Source organism: Hesperophylax consimilis, chromosome 13 (assembly GCF_061612785.1).
Source record: "Hesperophylax consimilis isolate HC1 chromosome 13, BYU_Hcon_1.0, whole genome shotgun sequence".
NCBI lineage: Eukaryota > Metazoa > Arthropoda > Insecta > Trichoptera > Limnephilidae > Hesperophylax > Hesperophylax consimilis.
The window spans coordinates 2,339,278-2,360,697 of record NC_142848.1 but is presented as its reverse complement, the minus strand read 5'-3'; the positions used below and the strand labels follow the sequence as shown (position 1 = coordinate 2,360,697).

The following is a 21,420-nucleotide window of genomic DNA, read 5'->3' as shown; positions in this document are numbered from 1 at the left end:
CTCGATTATCAAAAACTAAATTTGGAAAAAATGTTAGTTGCATACAAAACTTAAATTTGGATTGAAGGCCAAAATACCAAACCAAACTCCAAAAAATATATTTTTAATAAAAAGGTATAGCAACTACCTAATATTTATATATACTATTTTATGTATTTGTGTTTTAAATTATGATTTATAGGCCAATACAAATTCAATTTTACATGATTTTAGCAACAACTTTGGTATTTATTGTGAGTCATGAGTAATTATTAAAAAAAAATACTCTGGCTACTGTGTAAAAATAAAGTAAAAAGGAAAACTTCTTAAAAAAACTGTTTTTGGGGGTGGAAATTTAAATTTACGTATGACAAATTTGTGTTCCAATGTAAATCGGTCGTTTGTGATTTATGTTTCGCCTATCAAAATGCTTTTTAAAAATTTTTTACATTTTGTATAGTTATTAGAGAATTTTTAAAAAATAGTTATCGTTAGAAATTGTCAAGATTGCCTTTAAAATCATGCGAAATTGAATTCTTGGCATAGGCCAAGAATTCAATAATTTTAAACACACATAAATAAAGTAGATGTTTGAATAAAAAATATCGTTTTGTTTGGGTATTTTGATCTCAAATACAAATTTAAGGTTAGTATGAAAAAGGTCGCGCAGCTTCTTATAATGACAATAATATAAAGGGTTCGGTTGAACAAATAATCGGACGAAGCCTTCTCTCTACTCCCGGTAGAGTAAAAGTTCCGAGATCGCGCTTCGGTTGCAACTTGGTGTTTTTTTTAAATTTTCTGTGTAATATTCTCATTTAATATTATTTAATCTTTGGAATTCATCGACATTATTTTAATAACTAACAACATTTTCAATAACATGTTATTTATCAACTCGTATCATGCTCAAAGATAAGATGGATCTTAATTGATAGGATTTGAGGTGGGACTGAAGATTCAATCAGACTGCTAGTGAGTACCAACGATATACAGTATATACACCGCAAAGGATACGATATCATACAACTTTGGAAGTGACTTAGATACAGTGTTTCAATCGTGGAAGCGAGAGGTTTCAATTTCAACTGTCGTTTCACCCGACTGCTGCTTAACGTGAATATTTATAAATTAATATTTATCCGTGATTCCATTATCAATTACTTGCAATATGAGTCAAAGAGTGCGAGAATATAATCGACATAGTGTATTGTTGACTTCAGATGAAAATGATTTAGTTTTCAATATGGTCGGGTCACATTGCATCAACCTCGCTACGGCAGTGGTTCAACTATTCATAACTGAGAGTCCGGCACACAACGAGTGGATACATCTAAAAACGGGGGTACTTTGCTTTGTTAGAAATAGCCCGAATAAAGCCTATTTCTTTAGCATCTACTGCTTGGAGCACAAAATTCTCATATGGGAACACGAAGTTTATGATCAAATCCAATACAAAGTACCCAAGCCGTTCTTTCATACATTCGAAGCCCAAGAATACATGGCAGCCTTCAATTTTGCGAGCGAAGACGAGGCGTCATCATTCGAGGCATGCTTTCAAGCCAATACTAATAAGGAAAAAAGAAAACTGGAACGTCTTAAGGGGTCTATCGTACAAATTGTAACGCGCGAAGAAGCCCCTCAAATCAAGCAACAAGTAGAGCAAAAGTCTGCTAATTCCGCCAAGGTGCGGAACTACGGAACGCGAACACCGCCGCAAGTAATTCCAGACATTTTTCATGGCTTCTTAAAGTTAAAGAAGAGAAAGAACATAACCAAAGCTAAAATCCATGAAGGTCCATGTAACTTCCAACATGTGTATGGTCCCTCAAAAATTGCTGGATGGAATAGTAATAATGCATACATTTTTTAGATCTTTTTTAGTAGTTACTCCAATAACCTACATGTCACAAAATATTTACTTTTACCATAAAATTATTTTAATAAAAAAAACATATTTGAAATGTGTATATCTTATTATATGTTATTTGTTGGGGTTAATCTTGACAATTAAAGACAGATTTCGTGATTTTTCGAAGGCCTGCGCTATTTAGATAACATGCAATTATCAATTCCACAATTATAATATTACTATTTTCCGAACATAACTAAATTATTGCGGAGAGTTTTTTTTCAAATCACCCCGGGAACCTTAAGTATGCAGATTACGGAAAAAAACTAAATTTTTGACAATAACAACAGCTATTCTCTTCATACGAAAATGTTATATTTTGTTATTTTTTAATGATAAACTAATGTTTATAAGACAAGTTTTTTTATGCATAGCACAAAGGATAACAAATTATAATAAGTAATAATAAACTGACTAATTATTATATATAATTATTGATTTTAATAATTTCTTATCCTTTGTGCAATGCATAAAAAGCCTTCTCTTATAAACATTAGTTTATCATTAAAAAATAATAATATTTGACATGTCAAAATATTTCACCAACAAATGTTGATATAATATGTCTCGACGCCATCTAGTGGGAAATTTAGCACTAACAAAGCCTTTCCTACAAAATAATTTTGGTTGTTTACAGATGAGGAAAATATAATAGGCAGTAATCGTTGATTGAAATACTAGTATATATTGAATTATAGTTGCGCGTGAGGGGTTAAATTTGAATAGCCTTAAAATGTGTACCCTTCACCCCCCCCCCCCCCCCCCTCCATTATTCCCCTTGTCACCTTTCCTTGACCCGGGCCAAACGACAAGGAACATTATTTTCGTTGCATTTTTGGTCTCCGCAAACATTGTCGTATCATTTGTGAATACCCGCATATCTAAAACTCAGCCGTGATTATTTGGAACATCACATCGTCAAGTGAAACATTTTTATTATTTTTTGGTAAACTAATGTTTAAGACAAGATTTTTTATGCATAGCACAAAGGGTAACAATTATTTTATAAGCAATAATTATTCGCTTCAAACACTCATCCACATTGAAAATTCTCCTGAAAAAAGATACATGACGCCAACGCGACTCGAACCCGTGTCCCTTCGATTTCCGGTCGACAGCTCTGACCACTGAGCTATGGCGGCTTATCTCTTATCCGCGAAATAATTCAATATATAGTAGTGTTTCATTCAACAATTACTGCTTGTTACATTTTTTCACATGAAAACAACCAACTTTATTTTATATGAGAAAGGCATTGTAAGTGCTAACTCTCTCACTAGATGGCTCACAAGTAATTGTTCAATGAAACACTAGTATATATTGAATTATTTCGCGGATAAGAGATAAGCCGCCATAGCTCAGTGGTCAGAGCTGTCGACCGTAAATCGAAGGGACACGGGTTCGAGTCCCGTTGGCGTCATGTATCTTTTATCAGGAGATTTTTCAATGTGGATGAGTGTTTGAGGCGAATAATTATTGCTTGTAAAATAATCGTTACCCTTTGTGCTATGCATAAAAAATCTTGTCTTAAACATTAGTTTACCAAAAAATGTTTCTTGTAAAATAATTGAAACATTTTTACCCGCCCCAGTGAATGTCACTGTTTTTATATATTTTGTTCAACGGGGGAATTTAATAAGTTAGTTAAGATTTGAATACCAAAATGTATATCTAATTATCATAAAATGATAATGCATGTATGAATAATAGAATAGTTATCAATTTAGTAAATTAATTCAGTGATCAATTTAGTGCACTAATTCAGTAATTAATTTAGTAAATTAATTCAGTAATCAATTTAGTAAATCAATTCGGTAATTAATTTAGTAAATTAATTCAGTAATCAATTTATTAAATTAATTCAGTAATCAATTTAGTAAATTTATTCAGCAATCGATTTAGTAAATTAATTCAGTAATCAAGTTAGTAAATGAATTCAGTAATCAATTTAGTACCTTGGTGTCATTATTAGTACGAGAAATAGTATGAGGAAATATTGGTGGTAGATACAGCAGTTGAAAACGACACACTTGATGTCTTAGAAATCCTCGGGACCAATGTAGTAGTCCCAGGAAGAGGTCGAACGTGACGCAATCGTTGTAGTATTTTATGTCTTTTACGGTTTCACACAAGACGTGCAAGAATTGAGTCAATTATTTGATTCACTTGATCGTGTCATGTCTTCCTCGGTTATCCCCGACTTCTTCTTAATATTTGGATGATTTGCATAGCGCCGTTTTTGTGCATAATCACCTCAAGGGCGCTGTACAAAAATATAATACATTTCTACAATGATATGTTATTACTAACTATATATGGAGATAATATACAGTATAATACTTACCTGTTAGGTCACTTGAGATTAACACTTAATTAACATTAACTAATTGTTGATTAGCGAAATTTAGATACAGGATTTAGGACTTAATTGGATATAGCTGGACTTTCTCTCAGGAATGGTATATTTAATTTAAGGGTATGACAGCTTAAAAAGGTAAGTTTTTAAGTTTGAACCTGAATTCTGTTGGACTTGTTAAGGATCTTAGTTCCGGAGGGAGTTTATTCCAAACCTTCGGCCCAGATACTCCGAAAGCGTGATCACCAAACTTAGTATTTGGCTTGCGCTTAGGTTCCATCAGTCTGCCTACAGCTACTGATGTTTCTGATCTAAGAGTTGACTGCCTCAGACCAGTGTTTTCCTGGACGCATAGTTCAGAGTTGTAGGGTGGGACCATATACATTATTTTAAAACTCTTTCGTTCATCCCACTCTACATGCTCAAACTATCTAAACGCTTCATTCTTACCATTAATACCATTACTCTTTAATTTTAACCAATACTCTTTAATTTTAACCATCACTTTTTAATCTTAACCATCACTTTTTAATCTTAACCATTACTCTTTAATTTTAACCATTACTCTTTAATCTTAACCATCACTTTTTAATCTTAACCATCACTTTTTAATCTTAACCATTACTCTTTAATTTTAACCATTACTCTTTAATCTTAACCATCACTTTTTAATCTTAACCATTACTTTTTAATATTAACCATTACTCTTTAATCAGCCTTGCATTATTTTCGGATCTCCATATTTTTAACGCGGTCATACAAAGTTTTACAACGCGTACTCCTCAAAGATCTCATTTATACAGTCTTCTTATGAATGTCACACGAAGAAAACTTACTGATATGAAATATTGTTAATTCATTAAAAATCTGGTCAAATTATAGGTTTTCCTGTTAAAAAAGGGACTGGAGGCCTTTAACGAATGAGTTCCTAATAAAGTATCAGTTAGAAGCGAACGTTTGATGAGGACGGCGGAACACAAGTTCATACAAACATTGATATTGATATAGACACACTTATACTGTCGCATTCCGTTATGATATTTATTAGGACAAAAACACGTGTTCTCGATATGTTCTGAATGAATAATATTTTATCAGGAAAGTGGCATGCTATCACCTTTTTAGGATCTCACAGGTTCATTATTCTCTGTGCAGAAACCCTAACAAAAAAACCTTACGATAATATAGTTCTATTCCAAACATGATCATTCACTCTGCGGTTGATATTCGCAGTATCGCCCTGGTAAAACACTACCATTCAATTTGATTCAATTTAAATTTTTATTCCTTTATAAACATTACAAAATTACATTTTATTTCGTTTTTAAGTACATTTGTAAAATGGTATTACATAATTAATAAGCTGTGTATCAACTTACAAGCATCGATAGAGCTTGCCTTTTAAAGACAGCTTCACCTTCAGCTAAATATGTCGATATCCGAAATGATTCTGTTCAACAGCAAGACTGCTCTCCCCACCGGCATGACCATTGGCAAGTTAGTCCTGCAGCCGGGAGATAAAACAGTCTATGCTGTCGGTGACGGAGATAACCATCAGGAACATAGAGACTAATACTCTCCATGATAGTCAGATTTTCAAACCATCCACGAATCAGTTTGAAGAAGTGTGATACAATATGCACATCTCTTCTGACCCGTAGATGGTTCATACCGAGCATGCCCAAGAGAAAGTCAGTAGGATAGAGCCACGGGTAGTAGCCATACTTCCCCGTGTAGAGGAATCTTAGGAATTCAGAAAAGAAAAGATTCTTAACATGGAATAAGCCATATTAAAAATATTTTCCCTGAGGGCCTATAGCGTCTTTGCGGACCCTGCAAATCGAGGGTCTTTTCAAGGAAAGGAAGTTCTGAGAAGGAAAATGGTATGAAGGGAGGGAAGGAATCCGAGGGTCAGTGGGTCAAGGAGTGACGAACATATGAATTCATCCCTGGGTCCAGACAGTCCGTCTGGCCTCTCCCGATCCGGCCTGCCACGCAGTTGGCGGGCAAACGCATCCATCGCCAAGATCTAGACAAAAATCACCCCATGAACCCGGGAACCCCTGCTAAGTCACTTGGGATGACCTTTGGGGTGTTGATTTTCCGATAAATGGTTGAATTGATTTATTTATTTATTTTTATTTAAGTACATAAAACAGGCAAGGTGCCCAAGAATTTACATACATGGATGTTTAAATACATAATAATAACAAAATGATAATAACAAAATGAATAAGCTAAATACCTATACAGAAGTAAATAACGAATTAATGATTAAATAAATGGTTGTTATGATAAAACAAGCGTTTATTGTTTTTAAATTATACATATACCGAATTGATGATTAAATAAATGGTTGTTATGATAAAACAAGTGTTTATTGTTTTTAAATTATACATATACCGAATTGATGATTAAATAAATGGTTGTTATGATAAAACAAGCGTTTATTGTTTTTAAATTATACATATACCTGCATGCAGTTGTTGCAGTTTTACATTTTCGTATATCTGGAGTTCTAGGGATTTATCGTCGTTCTTGTGAAAGACCACCATTTTGAATTACTCAATCTACACACTGTTCAGATCTAAATACTGAAATATCTGGCCAAAATGACTGCCGTGGTTGAAGGGTAAGGCTCTCGTCTAGCAACTCTAAAGTCGCTGGTTTAAATCCCGGCGCGCGCTAGTAAATTTTATTTCACAATTTATTCATTAAAAATAGTGTATGGTACCTACACTAGGAAGATACTCTCAGTATCACCCTGGTGTTAAACCACCATTCAGAATTAAACGTAAATGGAAGGGATTAATTCATACGTCCGTCACTCCTGGATACTTAGACCTCCAGATTCCTACCCACCCCTCACACCTTTATCCTTCCTAGAACTTCCTCTCCTTCCTTTCCCTAAAAATACCCTCCACACAGCATCGCCAAAGAAGACATAGGCCCTGAGGGATATTTTCCCTGTGTGGAGCTAATGTTAAAAAAACGTTACCAAGTGCCGACTTTCCCAATTGTTATCCTGCTTAATCTTTTGGCATAAAAGTAAACTAGTCCTAGCGAGAGCTCGTAAGGAAGTCATCGACGTTTTTACTCTTCCTTACACACGTCTTGTTTGAAAACGAAAAAGACAGAAGATACTAGAACGACGATGTCACGTACGATCTCTCGCTGCACTGGGAAAAAATAGTACCTATTTCTTATTCATTAAGAATCTCTTCAAATTATTGGTAAACCGCTTAAGAATGGGATTGCAGGAATCACGAATGAATTAACAGGTTTCCAGATGTGGGAATTAATATGTTGATTAATAATATATCACGACGAAATGCGAAAATATTCTGATTTTCATGAACGTTTTCCAACATCGTGATAATATACTCATCATTTACTAAAAGTTTATCAGAACACCGTCGCTCAAGTCCTGCAATCCCATTTTTAACCGGATTACCAATACAAATTTTCTACGTGATGTGGGACTAGTTTACGTGACAATACCTAATACCCACAAACCCGAACAAGTAAAAAACAAACTGCGCTAATACGTTTTAAGCATTATTTTTTATTGTTTATTATCAAAATATATTATCATATCAGAGAAACGCTGACAATATAGCACTGTTCTACCACTTGTTTTAATCACAAGAAATGTATCGATAAGAAGAAAAAAGTTGATAACAAGCTATTTATGAACTCGTAACTCACTATATGGATAAGATTAGAGGAGGGACTGATGAGTCAATTCGAGTATAAGTCAGCGCGAGATAAACGTAATATAAATAATATATTATACGTAATCCAATCACGTCTCGCCTGCGCCTTTACGCAAACTGGTTGGCGCTCATGTTTAGTCGTAGAGGATAAGGATACCGTTTAGTCCTATTTGGCAATTACCATCAAACGGATGACACACTACGCTGTCATACTACTTAGTTAGTGATTTCATCGCTTCATTTATTAAACTCATACAGTGTTTGTGTTACACCGGTCAATGTCGTCTCACCCGACTGCTGCTTAACGTGAATATTTATAAATTAATATTTGTCAGTGATCCCGTAATCAATTACTTGCAATATGACTCAAAAAGTGCGGGAATGTAATCGACCTAGTGTATTGTTGACTTCAGATGAAAATGATTTAGTTTTCAATATGATCGGGTCACGTTGCATCAGCCTCGCTACAGCGGTGGTTCAACTATTCATAACTGAGGGTCCGGCACACAACGAGTGGATACAACTAGAAACGGGGGTACTTTGCTTCGTTAAAAATAACGCAAAGAAAGGCTATTTCTTTAGCATCTACTGCTTGGAGCGCAAAATTCTCATATGGGAACACGAAGTTTATGATCAAATTCAATACAAAGTACCCAAGCCGTTCTTTCATACATTCGAAGCCCAAGAATACATGGCAGCCTTCAATTTTGCAAGTGAAGAGGAGGCGTTATCATTCGACGCATGCTTTCAATACAGGACTAATAAGGAAAAAAGAAGACTAGAACGACTTAAAATGAATATCGTAGACAGTTTAACGCGCGAAGAAGCCCCTCAAATCAAGCAACAAGTAAAGCAAACGTCTGCTGATTCCGTCAAGGTGCGGAACTACGGAACGCGAACACCGGCGCAAGTAATTCCAGACATTTTTCATGGCGTCTTAAAGTTAAAGAAGAGAAAGCACCTAACCAAATCTGAAATCGGAGATCCATGTAACTTCCAGCATGTGTATGGTCCCTCAAAAATTGCTGGATGGAATAGTAATAATGGATTAGACATTGAAGGCCTAATGGCAAAAATAGATGTTCGTTTCCTCGCGCAGGCGGGCGTGTCCGAGAGCCATCTGAAAGACGAGAGAACGAGGTCTTTCATTGCCAGCTTTATCAACGAACATGGCGGTGCAGACGCGGTGGCGAAAGAGATCAACCAAAACGTTAACCAAACCAACAACACAAAAGAAAACACCGCAGTGTGGCATACAGTAATTAACTATGCAACCAGCGGCAGAAAGAAACCGAAACAGAGAAAGAACACAGATGTTGGAACAAACTATCCGATGCCCTTGGTTCCTGTAACTTTTGACGACTTAGAGAGCAAGAAAAAAATTGAAGATATCTTAGCAAAGCCAACAATTCTACCGCCAGTGCCACCAACGCCACCAGCTCGTAGACCACAACCACCACGGCAACCGACAGAATCTGCAGGAGGACCTCCACCGCCGCCTCCACCTCCCCCACCGCCCGGGCCAATGTTCTCCCCGCCCGCCCACCAACAACTTAATACAATCTCAGCTACAGGGAACACAGACAACAGGGCTGATCTATTTCAGAGCATACGCAGTGGACAAACGTTGAAAAGGGTGCAGACAAAGCCAGAAGATCGAGACAAGTCTCAAGAGGAGAAAGTGGACCTACTTGAAGAAATACGGCAGGGAATCAAATTGAAGAAGCCAACGACTGCAGTAAAGAAAGAGAACAAAATGTTTGCAGATGGCAGCCTGGCGAACGCACTGGCATTAGCTTTGGAAGAACGTTCCAAGTCAATGTATTCCGAGGACGAGGACTCAGAACAAGAGTCATCAAGTGATAGCGAGGTCTGGGAATAACCCAATGAGATCATACATCATTATATTAACATATTATAACATACCGTAAAACAGCTGTACTTTGCATATTTTTTTTGTAGTAAAAAAAGGAAACGAATAGGTATTATTTTTTAACATTAAATCATATTTATAAAAGTAAGTGATACAAGCACATGCAAAAGTAAACTTAGGTTAAAATAATATTGATTGAAAAGATATGAAAGTATAGCCATCTTGTACCTACATTCCATGCAGTAAAATAGATCCGCCACATTTGCGTATCTATTACTAAGTTTAAGTTATCTAGGCACAAGCGAGTATTTGAGTATTTAAATGCTCAGTCCAGGTATTGTTACAAATAAAGATGATTTTTGAACGAGTATCAATCGTAGGTATATGAAATTAATTAATTAATTATATTTTATAAGTACATCCGGGCTGTCTGGCTGTCTGTCTGTCTGTTTACAATTTTGAACATAAAAGTTATTCCGTAAATTATTCCGAAAAATAAATATTCATTCTAGACTTGCAGAAAAGTCAACAGATGTCGCACATTAAAAATAAAAAATAAGATAGGTTTATCTACAAAGACGCTGTCTGGATTGCATTTAGTTCGGGTTGAATCTTGCGATCATACATAAAGATAGTTGCCAATAAAAATGTGCGGTGAAAAAATGAAGACAATGTTAGTGGTTCTTATTCGAAGTATGATACAGTTAAAATTGACCGAAGGGAATAGGGTCCCATTAGCTCAGTTGGTAGAGCACTGTCACGGAAAGACAAGGGTCCTGGGTTCGAGTCCCAGATGTGACCGTTTCCTTTTCTGATTTTTCTGTTTCAGATTTTCGTTTAGAAATCACTAATATTGTCTTCAATATTTAAATAAAAATTAAGTCGGATATAATTATTCGGTCTGAGAGTTTTAATCTATATAAATAAAAATGTTAATATTTATAAGTTCAAAATCTTAAATCTCCCAAATTTCTTCACCGATTGCTTTGAAATTGTGAAACAATGTTGCATTCGAATATGTGTGTTTTTATATTCCTATATTATATAAATGTCACCTGTGACGGGTAAAAATATGTTTTTTTGTAAAAAAACAGCGCCATCTGTTAGACGTAAAAGCAACACGTGCTATTGTTTTTCTTTCTGCACAGACAAATGACTAAATGAAATACCTAAGAGGCACAGACAGACAGACTGAGTCACAGCGACTGCACGTGGCGGGGTGCAGCTGGTAATCAAATAATTATAATTTTCAGTGGGAATACCGAGTTTAAAATTAATGTGTCTTAGGAATTTATGTTGAATTTTTTTCGATTGAATCTAAACGCATTTTAAAATGGAGGGACCAGATCGAGGAGTTACATTCGACTTGACTTCCTAATAAAGAAGAATACATATAATTTTCAAGGCTGAACCTACACCTAAAGCCTCTGGAATATCGAAGAATGAAGCTAAGCATTTTTATTCCTTTATTTTTAATTGCGTTTTCAATGAGGTATGAACAATAACATTAGTAAATTGGGAGGTGGACGTGGATATCGCCGCTCCGGGAACCGTTTATTGGATAAAAACACCCCTGCCATAAGTCACCCCAAGTGGTTTACTACATTTGATAACTTAGCAGGTGTGCCCAGTTTCATCGGGAAAGGTTTGTCTAGGTCTTGCCGGCGGATGCGTCTGCCAACCTACTGCGCGGTGGGCCAGGTCAACTTGAGGGAGACCTTTTGACCACTCCAGACGGACTCTCGACTCATTGCCTTGCAGGGATGGATTTACACTATCAAAACTCCTGCACCCACAGATTCCTACCCACGCCTTTTACCTTTTTCCTTCCCAGAATTTCTTCTCGGTTCTTTCCCTAAAAAGACCCTCCGAACAGCATCCCCAAAAATGACATGGGGATATTTTTTTCCTCAGTGCCTCCTGTGTGAGCTTATAGTAAAAAATATTTTAAAAAAACGTTTATTGTTTTAAGTGGACTTACAGTTGAATAAATTAATAACAAACATTTTTTATTACTTATTTATGTGTTCATTGTGAAAAACAGTGATTCCAAATAAATTTCTCAATTTTTTCCATTTATTACATCCATTTACACATTTATTAAAGTCTTGATAGAAAAAAATATTTACTGCAATTTTGAAATCACTGAAGTTTAAGGTAGGCGACACATTACGCTATCCGCATCATTCATGGCTTAACCTGTTTCAGCATATCGCTCACCATACACTACCAACGGGAATGTATGGCGAGTGATATGCTGAAATAGGCCAGGCCACGAAAATATAACGCGCTTTTAGTGTGGTCTGTCACAGGCTTAACTGAAAAATGTCTACCTCAGAAGAAAGTGGTTTAAGAGTGCAGTCATTTTCCACAAAGTTGTGATCATTGGTAGGTTATTCATATTTATACAAAAATACTCCTATTAGGGAGTTACTTTTGTATTTTTATATTACCTCATTGGATACCGCATGCTACAATGTAATGCCATACAAAACATATTTTAGGGACCCCTAAGAGTCATTATTAGTCCTAATTTATGCGAAGTTATCCCGTTAGTTGCAAAGTAGCCTCGATTTACGGTAGCTATTAATATTTACTTGTAAGATATGACTTCACCACGGGCTATGTTGATAACGAATTTAAACCACATTGCGTAGGTACCTACAGAAGGTTTATCACAATTTTGAAGGTCAAGACATAATTAGCCAAATTGATCACATTCAGCTGCTTTCCTTCATAGCCAGGAACTGGAATCAACAACTCTTATCAACCACACCAAATGCGGATCGGGTAGGACCAACAGTAATTTCTTATATTAACTGCTGTAATGTCATCCGATTGAAGAGAAATGCGTTTATGTCCGCGTGTGTATATAATGTATAGAATACATTGTCACTGACATCGAGTCTACCTGGCGAGTTTCAGCTCGATCGGATGTCGGGAAGTGGGTTAAATTCTGCTTCCTATATGTGCATTAATTCAAATAGATATTTAAATATTACCGGTGTCGGCCTCCATACTTATTAAAAATTACCGGTGTTGGGCTCCATTATTGTTAAATATTACCGGTGTCGGCATATACACTTATTAAATAGTAAATAGGTATTTATTTATTTAAATTTATATTTTAAATGCATATTTACAGAATAAAAAATTCCAATAACATAGATACATTATACGGTGACCGGATAAATCATCAAAATGATAATTTATCACATCTTTAAAAAGTTACATAAAGTCATGGAAAGTGATGAAACAAAAACTTTATTAACTGGGTTAAGTAGGTTAGGTTAGATTTAAATTATATTTTTTCATCGTTTTTTATGACTTTATATCACTTTTTAAAAGTGTGTTGAATAGTCACTATGTTGAGTTATCATGGAACCCCATTATACAAATACACAATCATAATTGCCTAATTAACAATTTAAATGTATTAATGCGCAGGTGGAAAATGTCGATGTCAGAGGCTAGTGAGTTTAGAAGGACTATCATTCTTCCGAGAGGCATTGCTAATGGTAAGTTAGGCCTACATCTCGGAAGAATGAATGGTTTGTGCCTACGCGCTCTTGCAAAGTTATCGGGGACGTAAAATAAAATTTTATTCAAAATTTCTGGATTGTTGATGTGACCGTTCAACAAGTTATAGGCCATCATCAGCAACGCAGCTTTCCACCTGTTGACAAGACTATCGATACCTAGCATTCCGGAAAGGAAGGCTGATGGGTATAAATAGGGATAGTACCCGAAGTCTCTAAGATAAAGATAACTTAGAAACTTTTTTTGTACTTTCTATACCATAGAAGTGTACGTTGCATCCCCTGGTCCCCATATTATTGAGCCACTTTCCAAAATACTACGTACTAGGCTAAAATATAGCAAGCGAACCAAGGCAGAGCTGCAGAAATGCCTGGAGTTACATAGCACAAATCCAAGCATTCTCAAAGCCCTGCTGCATATAACCGCTTGCAACTTAACATAAGCAAATGTCAAATTATGAGGTTTCATCGAATAAAGTATCCAATATTTTTTGATTATTCCATTAACAACATGTCGTTAGTATCTGTCTCGGAAATTAATGACGTAGGTATTTGGTTTGACACGAAACTTAACTTTATCAAGCATATTGAAATAATAACCAATAAAGCTTTGAAAATGTTGGGATTTATTTTAAGGGTATCTAGTGATTTCAATAATGTAAATACTGTAAAAACATTATATATGTCACTAGTAAGGAGTCATGTAGAATACAATTCCACGGTTTGGTCCCCAAATTATGAGGTTCATTCACATGCGATTGAAAGAATCCAAAATAAAATTTCAAGATATGTAAATTTCAAAAGGGGCATTCCTAGAGAAAACCTAAATTACGATAACTTACTTTGTTCATTAAATTTAATAAAATTATCTGATCGCAGAATTATTTCCGATTTAACCTGTTTGTATAAAATCATTAATTCAATGTTTGATACCCCTGATTTATTATATGTAATCTCTTTTCATACTCCAAGCAGGTCGGTTTCAAGACAGTACCTACCATATTATTGTAGCAATTCTATGTCAACGTCCCAATATCATACTCCTATGCGACGGATTCAACAGCTAGGAAACAAATACTCAGATGTTGTTGATATATTTAGTACATCAATTTCAATATATAAGCACACCCTATTGAAGTTTTTTTTTTCATGGAATAGTGGAATATTTTAATAAAGGTATTTAATTTGATTTGACTAACATATAATAATTTTGTCAACTGAAATAGAAAAAAATATTTTGGATTTTTTATATGTTGTGCCTGCATTCTGTGTAGATCAAGTTGAGTGATATTTTGACTTTATATTTATTTTTCTGCAATTGTTTTAATAGTCGTTTCCTGCACTATTTTCATGTATAATTTCGTAAATATTTTTTGTATATATGTATGTAAAAGCCTTAATAGGCGTGAAATAAATAAATAAATAAATATCGTTTCAATATGAACGTGAAATGTTAAGTGTGGGTCAAAGGTTATTCCCAAATCTTTCGGTTCAGAAATATGTTTAAGAGAACATTGGGACATCCTATTGTTGAAATAAATAACAATTTTTGCTCTAGTATGGCACATTATGGCGCATTTCTTAAAGTTAAAACCTAATTTGTTAATTTGACTCCATACCAGATAATATTAACCGATCTAACGCTTTATCCTGATATATCACTAATCAACACATTTATTAACCTATCTACCGTTTTATCCTGACGATGTGCATGCACACAAGAACGGAAAACGCACCTATTAAATGTAGGCATATTGTATATCACTAATCAACACATTTATGTAGTTACAATTAGATAGATTATTTTGGAGTGGTACATTAAGGCCGGTTTGCAAATAGCAACAATCACCGGACAAATAAATTATAGAATTATAATTGATACTGGCGCAGACCCTTGAATAATCACGGGATATTATTATGCCAATTTTGAATAAGACAAATTGCTAAAATATTATTTTTAGGTAGGTACCTACTTTATCGCTTATCTGAATTATTTTTTACACAAGCAGTTTCAATTTTTCAATTTCAAATTCAATGAAAATTTGAGTTCATTGAACAAGTTTTCATGCGAGAATAACTCACATCACAGATAATAGAAATTAGTAGGTTTGTATTCTTCACCTTGAATACTCACATCGATCATATATCAATATATCAAACGTACTAATGTAACGTGTCTGTGATTTACGTTACTTATTCATGCGTGAAATCAGGTTCAATGAACTCAAATTTTCTTAAATTCACAGCAAATTTCTTCAAAATCATTTTTAAACAGCTTTTGTGAAAAATAATTCTGACTAGCGGTAAAGTAGTTACCCAACTATAATATAATATCTTGACAAAAAAATATTTTAATTGGAATTATAATATCCCGTGATTTTTCACTGGTGAAAACAATAAATTATTGCACCTGCAGTCCTGAAAAGTCTGTACGCCCGCATCTTGCCATGTATATAGGTACATTTACAGTGGGTACGTAACTAATTTAATAAGTATTTGAAGGGCAACGCTGGGTGATATTTTTTTGAATAAATAAATACAATAACATGAATGACAGAAAGTGATGAAACAAAAACTTTATTGAATGGGTTAAGTAGGTTAGGTTAGGTTTAAAAAAAAAATTTTCATCGTTTCTAATGACTTTATATCACTTTTTAAAGGCGTGTTGAATTGTCGATGTGTTGATTTATCAAGGAACCCTTTTAAATATTAAAAAAATCACGAGTCACTATGCTTGTACACGCTAATCTCACAAACAACCCAACCGATTTAAATGAAATTTTGTGGACGTATATGGTTGGTTCTAGCTTGAAATATATGAGAGTTGTAAAAAAAAAATTTCCACAAAAATTTTTTTTTCAAAGTCTCATCCAAAAATACATCCAACCACAAATTTTTACTTCCCTACATAAAGGGCGGTGTGTGGCAGGACAACGTCTTATTATAAAATGCGTTCCAAATAGTTATATACCGATATCGTATTTGTATTATTCATTTGTTGTGTCGACTGTAAGATTGTTAAATGCTTTTATTACATGATATAATGAATTTATGTCGCCGTTCTTACAATAGTTGGTGGTAAAATGATTAGCAAAGCTGCACTTCAGGATGGACTGGACCTGAGCCAAATGGCGCCTGGCGTCAGTAAAAACCTCACGGGCCCTGTATTAGATGCTAGGTATTATCAGCGCCTTGGCTCTTTGGCGACTTGGCAAGTCGGCGCCCGAAGCGAACTGCCGGCCCTGCTTCCAATGATTTATTAAAATCATCTTAAAAACGTGATGGCATGCCATTTCCTAATAAAATATTAGTATCTACATTTAGAACACATCGGAACACGTGATAAATGTAATGACTAAATGCGACAATATTAGAGTTTTTATGAACACGTATTCCGACATTAGTGTTTTACTGAAATTTTGTTAGGAATCCCTCAATTCATTCGTTAAAGGCCTGCAGTCCTGTTTTTAACATCAATACGAATAATTCGTACTCAGTTAGTTTTCGGCAGTGGAAATCAAAGTTATTATTTTATTACATACTTATAAAAAAATATATTTTTTTTAAATTTATATACCGTGATTTTTCACAAGTCTGCGCTACAAAGTAAACTTGTCTCAGCGATAGCTCATACGTACGTCATCGACGTTCGTCCTTTTCCTTCTCACCCATCTTGTTTGAAAACGAAAAAGACAAAATATACTAGAACGATGATGTCACGTAGATCTCTCTCTGCGAGTAGTATAAAGTATATTAGCACTTACCAAGTTCTTCATTCTGGTGCACTGGAGTAATTCCGTATAGAGACACTCTGCCTGTTGGGTTCCAACCTCGAAAGTCTTCTGGATCGTACTAAGCAAATACTCCTTCATCGACTCCAGCACTGTCTGTTCTCCGTTCTCCGAAGCATACCTTCATTGGAAACAACAGATATTGCTTAAAATACATTTAAACCCCAAAAGAGCCTGTACTAGTAGTTCTAGTTTGTGCTAAATATAGAAACTACACAGCCTTTAGAGTTTCGGTGAAATGCCATCACCTAAAAATTGCCGCCATTGGTAACGGCCTAAGTTGCCTAGGCCTAAATACGGCACCCTCTGTAAAAATTGAACAGTTTTCCCGTATTTAATAAATCAAAATTTACTCTGACATCATAAAAAAATGTAAATAGATAGTTAAATACCCACCTACTTAATTATAAAGTAAGCACTCTATGTATAATTTTTTTAAATTTACATAAAAGGAATTATACAATTTGTCCAAAGAAACTATAATTGCTCTGATATAAGATTTGTAAGGAGGAATACTTACCCACCTGATTATAAACCATATATTCTGATTTAAAAGAAGAATTATGAACACAATTTGTGAAAAGAATCGTCACTATCTCAATGACAATTCTTTTCAAAATTTCTTCAGGAAGGTAGGAGCAATAATATTGTAAAATATTCCATATTAAAAAAATCTGTATTGAAGTTAGTCAAAGTTCGCCATTTACTCGAAGTAGGACTTGCTTGAATAATAAAGCGGATACAGTAGATTTTCTAAAACGTAAACCGAACGCACAAGCAAATGTACAGACAGACGAATGGCAAAAGGGTCGAGTTAAAACAGGTATTCGCTACCCTCAGTCAACAAGAATGTTGAGGTAAATTTTCAGATATATAAAATCAAAAAAATATATTGTGTTCTCAGCCAGAGTTCTGTTGAAGAACTAATTTTTCAGGCTAGCGGAGAGAAAATAAGGAGATACAGAGTAAAAAAAATTAGAACAAAAAAAGTACCCACACATTACAATCACTTTTTTATGTCAGTGTCACAAGAACAGTATCTAAAGCTTCTGACCAAGACAGTCCCGACAACAGATAGTGAACAGTGGGACAGCAGTGTGGTCCTTCTAACTATTTGCACTATCCCTGCGGCACAAATATAGAAGATTCAAATGGCTCCGGGACACTAAAGTAAAGAAATGCAGCTTACTTGTGAACGAAGGCGATGAGGTCTGCCGCCCTACCGCTGCCGTCGCAGACCACCACCGGCACGGGTGGTGTGTCCGTGACGTACTCCAGAACCGCCCGGACGGTGTGCGTGCCGCCCTCGATGACCAGACACACTACGGGCGTGGAGGAGTGCGTATCTGAAACAATACACCAACATGAATAATCACTGTTCAAAGGGCAGACCCAAGTATTAAAGTAATAACTGGAGTGGAGATCACGATTCAGAGCAATGAGGCGTTGTCATAAGAAGATGGGGACTAACATACGATTTTACTTCATGCGTCCCTGCTGAAGGAAACACGAAGGAAGGCTTGGTCATACGACCGTCCTTTTCCACTTTTGGAAACAACTCAAATGGTCTCATAGAAATCGTTGTATCTCTCATACTACAGCAGTTACTAGAAGTTAACTACAGCAGAATTAAAATGTGCTCTTTTATGAAACCAAAGGTTCCAAAGCAATTTGAAAAAAACAATCGGTAATTTTTTAATTAATTATTTTTTTATATGAAACGACAGAAAAGTGAGGTGACAATAACGTTTGTAATATTTTTTTCAAATTAAATGCGTTTTTTTTAATATATTTATTGAAGTATTTTTTTTACAAAAACGTAATGCAAGCCATTTTTAAGTTCCCATTCAAAATTTCAATACATCCAAAATATAATTTTATTTACTATAATAAAATTTAAAAGCGTATTTTATCACCTTTAAAGGGCAGTTTTTAATTTTCGGATACGTTTAGAAATATTCAATTTTATTGAAAAATATTACAAATTGGAAATACTTCGACTAACTGTCAAAATATGGCACAGGCCTGAAGAGTTAAGCCAAACCCCCAATCCCTTTCGACATGTTTCATACAAATTAGACAAACAAAATCGGATCAGTCTGAAGACTAATTTAAGACGACCCGTTCTTTCTCTTTGAATAACCTTGAAGTCTTCACTAGAGCAATAAATCCCCAATAAGAATTAAGACGAAACCGGTTGATTATAATAGGCAAAACACTTTGTGTGAATTTCATCTCTTCTCAGAGTACATCTTATTTCAATGAGGGGTCTGGAACTGAAACGCAGGTTAATTTGACTTCACTGTGATTCGTAAACACAGTCAACTTTTCCAGCTTTTTCCATAGCAGAATCTCCTACCGCGCTGTTACCTTTTACCTAGCCTCTGTTGAAGAGTGTATGCTTCAATCTGGTTTGTTTGAGGGTATCAAAAGTCTGACTTCACTTACATGGATGAAGTTTCTGCGCCGCGATGAACTTCTCCAGCTTTCTCCTCAGCAGGATCTCAGCCCCGTACCTCCCTCCGGTGCCGTTGTCCACCAACAAGAAGTAGGCGTGCCTGTTGTTGAGCACTGCGTACTTCGATCTGGCGAAAACAGATATCATAGAATATTAGAGACAATAGACCTTTGTTGGGTTGGTATATTTTCCAGGGTTATTCTTATTTCATACAGATACGCATATACCAGGCGCGGTCCCTTCATACGTACTTTGGATTCTGTGCTTCCCTATTTCCTAGGTTCAAAATAAATATTATAATAATAATTATTTTATATTTTGTAAACGGTACTAGGTACCGCAATTTGATGGCACCGTCCCAACATAGACTTAACACTTGACGCACGGAGCGGGTCGAATTACATAGTAAAATAATTATCAATGCTCGAATGTCGCGTAAACACACAGACACCAGCAACAATGAGGAGTAGATTCTCTGTTTCATTCCGTATCCACGAAGCTGTAAAGAGTTTATTATTTCTGCGTTCGCAATACGGATTCGACACACTCGAAGCCAGTGGATTGTTTTAGTACGATCGGAAATTTGTTCACGTGACCATTTTTGACAGTTTGGCTTGAATAACTGAAACCGATTTAATCAGTGAATATCTTTCGATTATCTATAATTGATAACAAATTATTGTAACTTTGTTATTGCTGAATTTCCCACTAGATGGCGTCGAGATATTATAATAATTCAGCACTAACAAAGTCTTTACTACAAAAATAAATTTGATTCTGTAGAGGTGAAAAAATATAATAGGCAGTAGGTAATTGTCGATTGAAGTACTTGTACAAACTGAATTATTTGGCGGGTTGGGAAGAAGCCGATGTAGCTCAGTGGTCCAGAGCACATGAACGGACTTCAGAAGGTGCGGGTTAAATTCCAGTCAATTTGTATGGATATTTCAGGCGAGTAATTAATGCTTATAATATTTTTCTATCATTAGTGCTATGCATAAATCCTTGTCTTATAAACATTAGTTTATCATTTAAAAAAAATAATAATCTGTAATTGATTTTGTGGAGCATATAGTGCTGTTATGATGTACTATTTTTAACAGTAATTATTGCATCTTGTTCGTGGGTTAGTCATATACTTCAACATCGCTTATACAAAAAGTCACCGACCGCCGCTGATGTATACGTGGTTTTACAACTCATACCTACGCCTTGGGATCTCACGTTTACCGCAATCAGTCTAATTTCGTTTATCCTCCGTCAATTCTATGCCTCACTGCCAAAAATCAGATGTCAAATCTGAACTCCGTTTCGAACTGCTAGCTCTTTTTTCTGACTACTTCATTCAATCCCCCGAGCATGAGGAATTCCAGTAAAATTGTGTAAAGGCCAGTACTTTTTTGAACACTATATCATAGTAGAATGTCCCCGATTTGTAGTCCACGAGGCTCCAAATGATTGAGGCAAATAACCTCACAATGGTTATCAATTTGCATACATCTAAATAAACAATCACTCCATATTGAAACGCAATAGTGACAAACTGGTAGAATAACGTCAGTGGCGTTTTGATCTTTATTCAATTGCATAGACATATGAATATTAGTAGACCTGCCCTAAGTGATTAAAAGCGTATTATCCCCACTCCCCATACCGGTTCCATTGGAGCCGGCTGTGCTCGCGTATGGCCTCAAGTGAAATTTGAAAACGTGACGTCATCATTCTTGTGCGAACTATGGTCGAGGCATCATCGGTTCATTTTACGAAATAACACGGCAAAATGTTGACTTGTACTA

General features: G+C 35.4%; 2 protein-coding genes and 1 non-coding gene across 3 annotated transcripts in view; 2 read left to right on the top strand and 1 right to left on the bottom strand.

Moving 5' to 3' along the window:
• The window catches only part of Trpm (transient receptor potential cation channel, subfamily M), a 611,727-nt gene that overhangs the window by 69,922 nt on the left and 520,385 nt on the right, over nt 1–21,420 (bottom strand). Inside the window, exons 8-10 of the mRNA XM_089638723.1 lie at nt 19,615–19,751; nt 18,356–18,512; nt 17,140–17,287 (exon numbers count right to left, since the gene is read on the bottom strand). Of these exons, the coding sequence (XP_089494849.1) occupies nt 17,140–17,287; nt 18,356–18,512; nt 19,615–19,751 (442 nt within the window). The remainder of the gene's footprint in view (nt 1–17,139; nt 17,288–18,355; nt 18,513–19,614; nt 19,752–21,420) is intronic.
• Nucleotides 3,239–3,311, top strand: TRNAY-GUA (transfer RNA tyrosine (anticodon GUA)). Its single transcript has one exon. It is a non-coding gene; the product is annotated as a tRNA-Tyr (tRNA).
• Nucleotides 8,057–9,927, top strand: LOC149418292 (actin nucleation-promoting factor WAS-like). Its single transcript, XM_089638445.1, has one exon. It carries the CDS (start codon nt 8,325–8,327, stop codon nt 9,843–9,845), a length of 1,521 nt encoding a protein of 506 aa, XP_089494571.1. The 5' UTR covers nt 8,057–8,324; the 3' UTR covers nt 9,846–9,927.

Bases quoted from the DNA above. Each gene is read 5' to 3' on its own strand.
- LOC149418292 (XM_089638445.1), top strand. From the start codon at position 8,325: ATGACTCAAAAAGTGCGGGAATGTAATCGACCTAGTGTATTGTTGACT.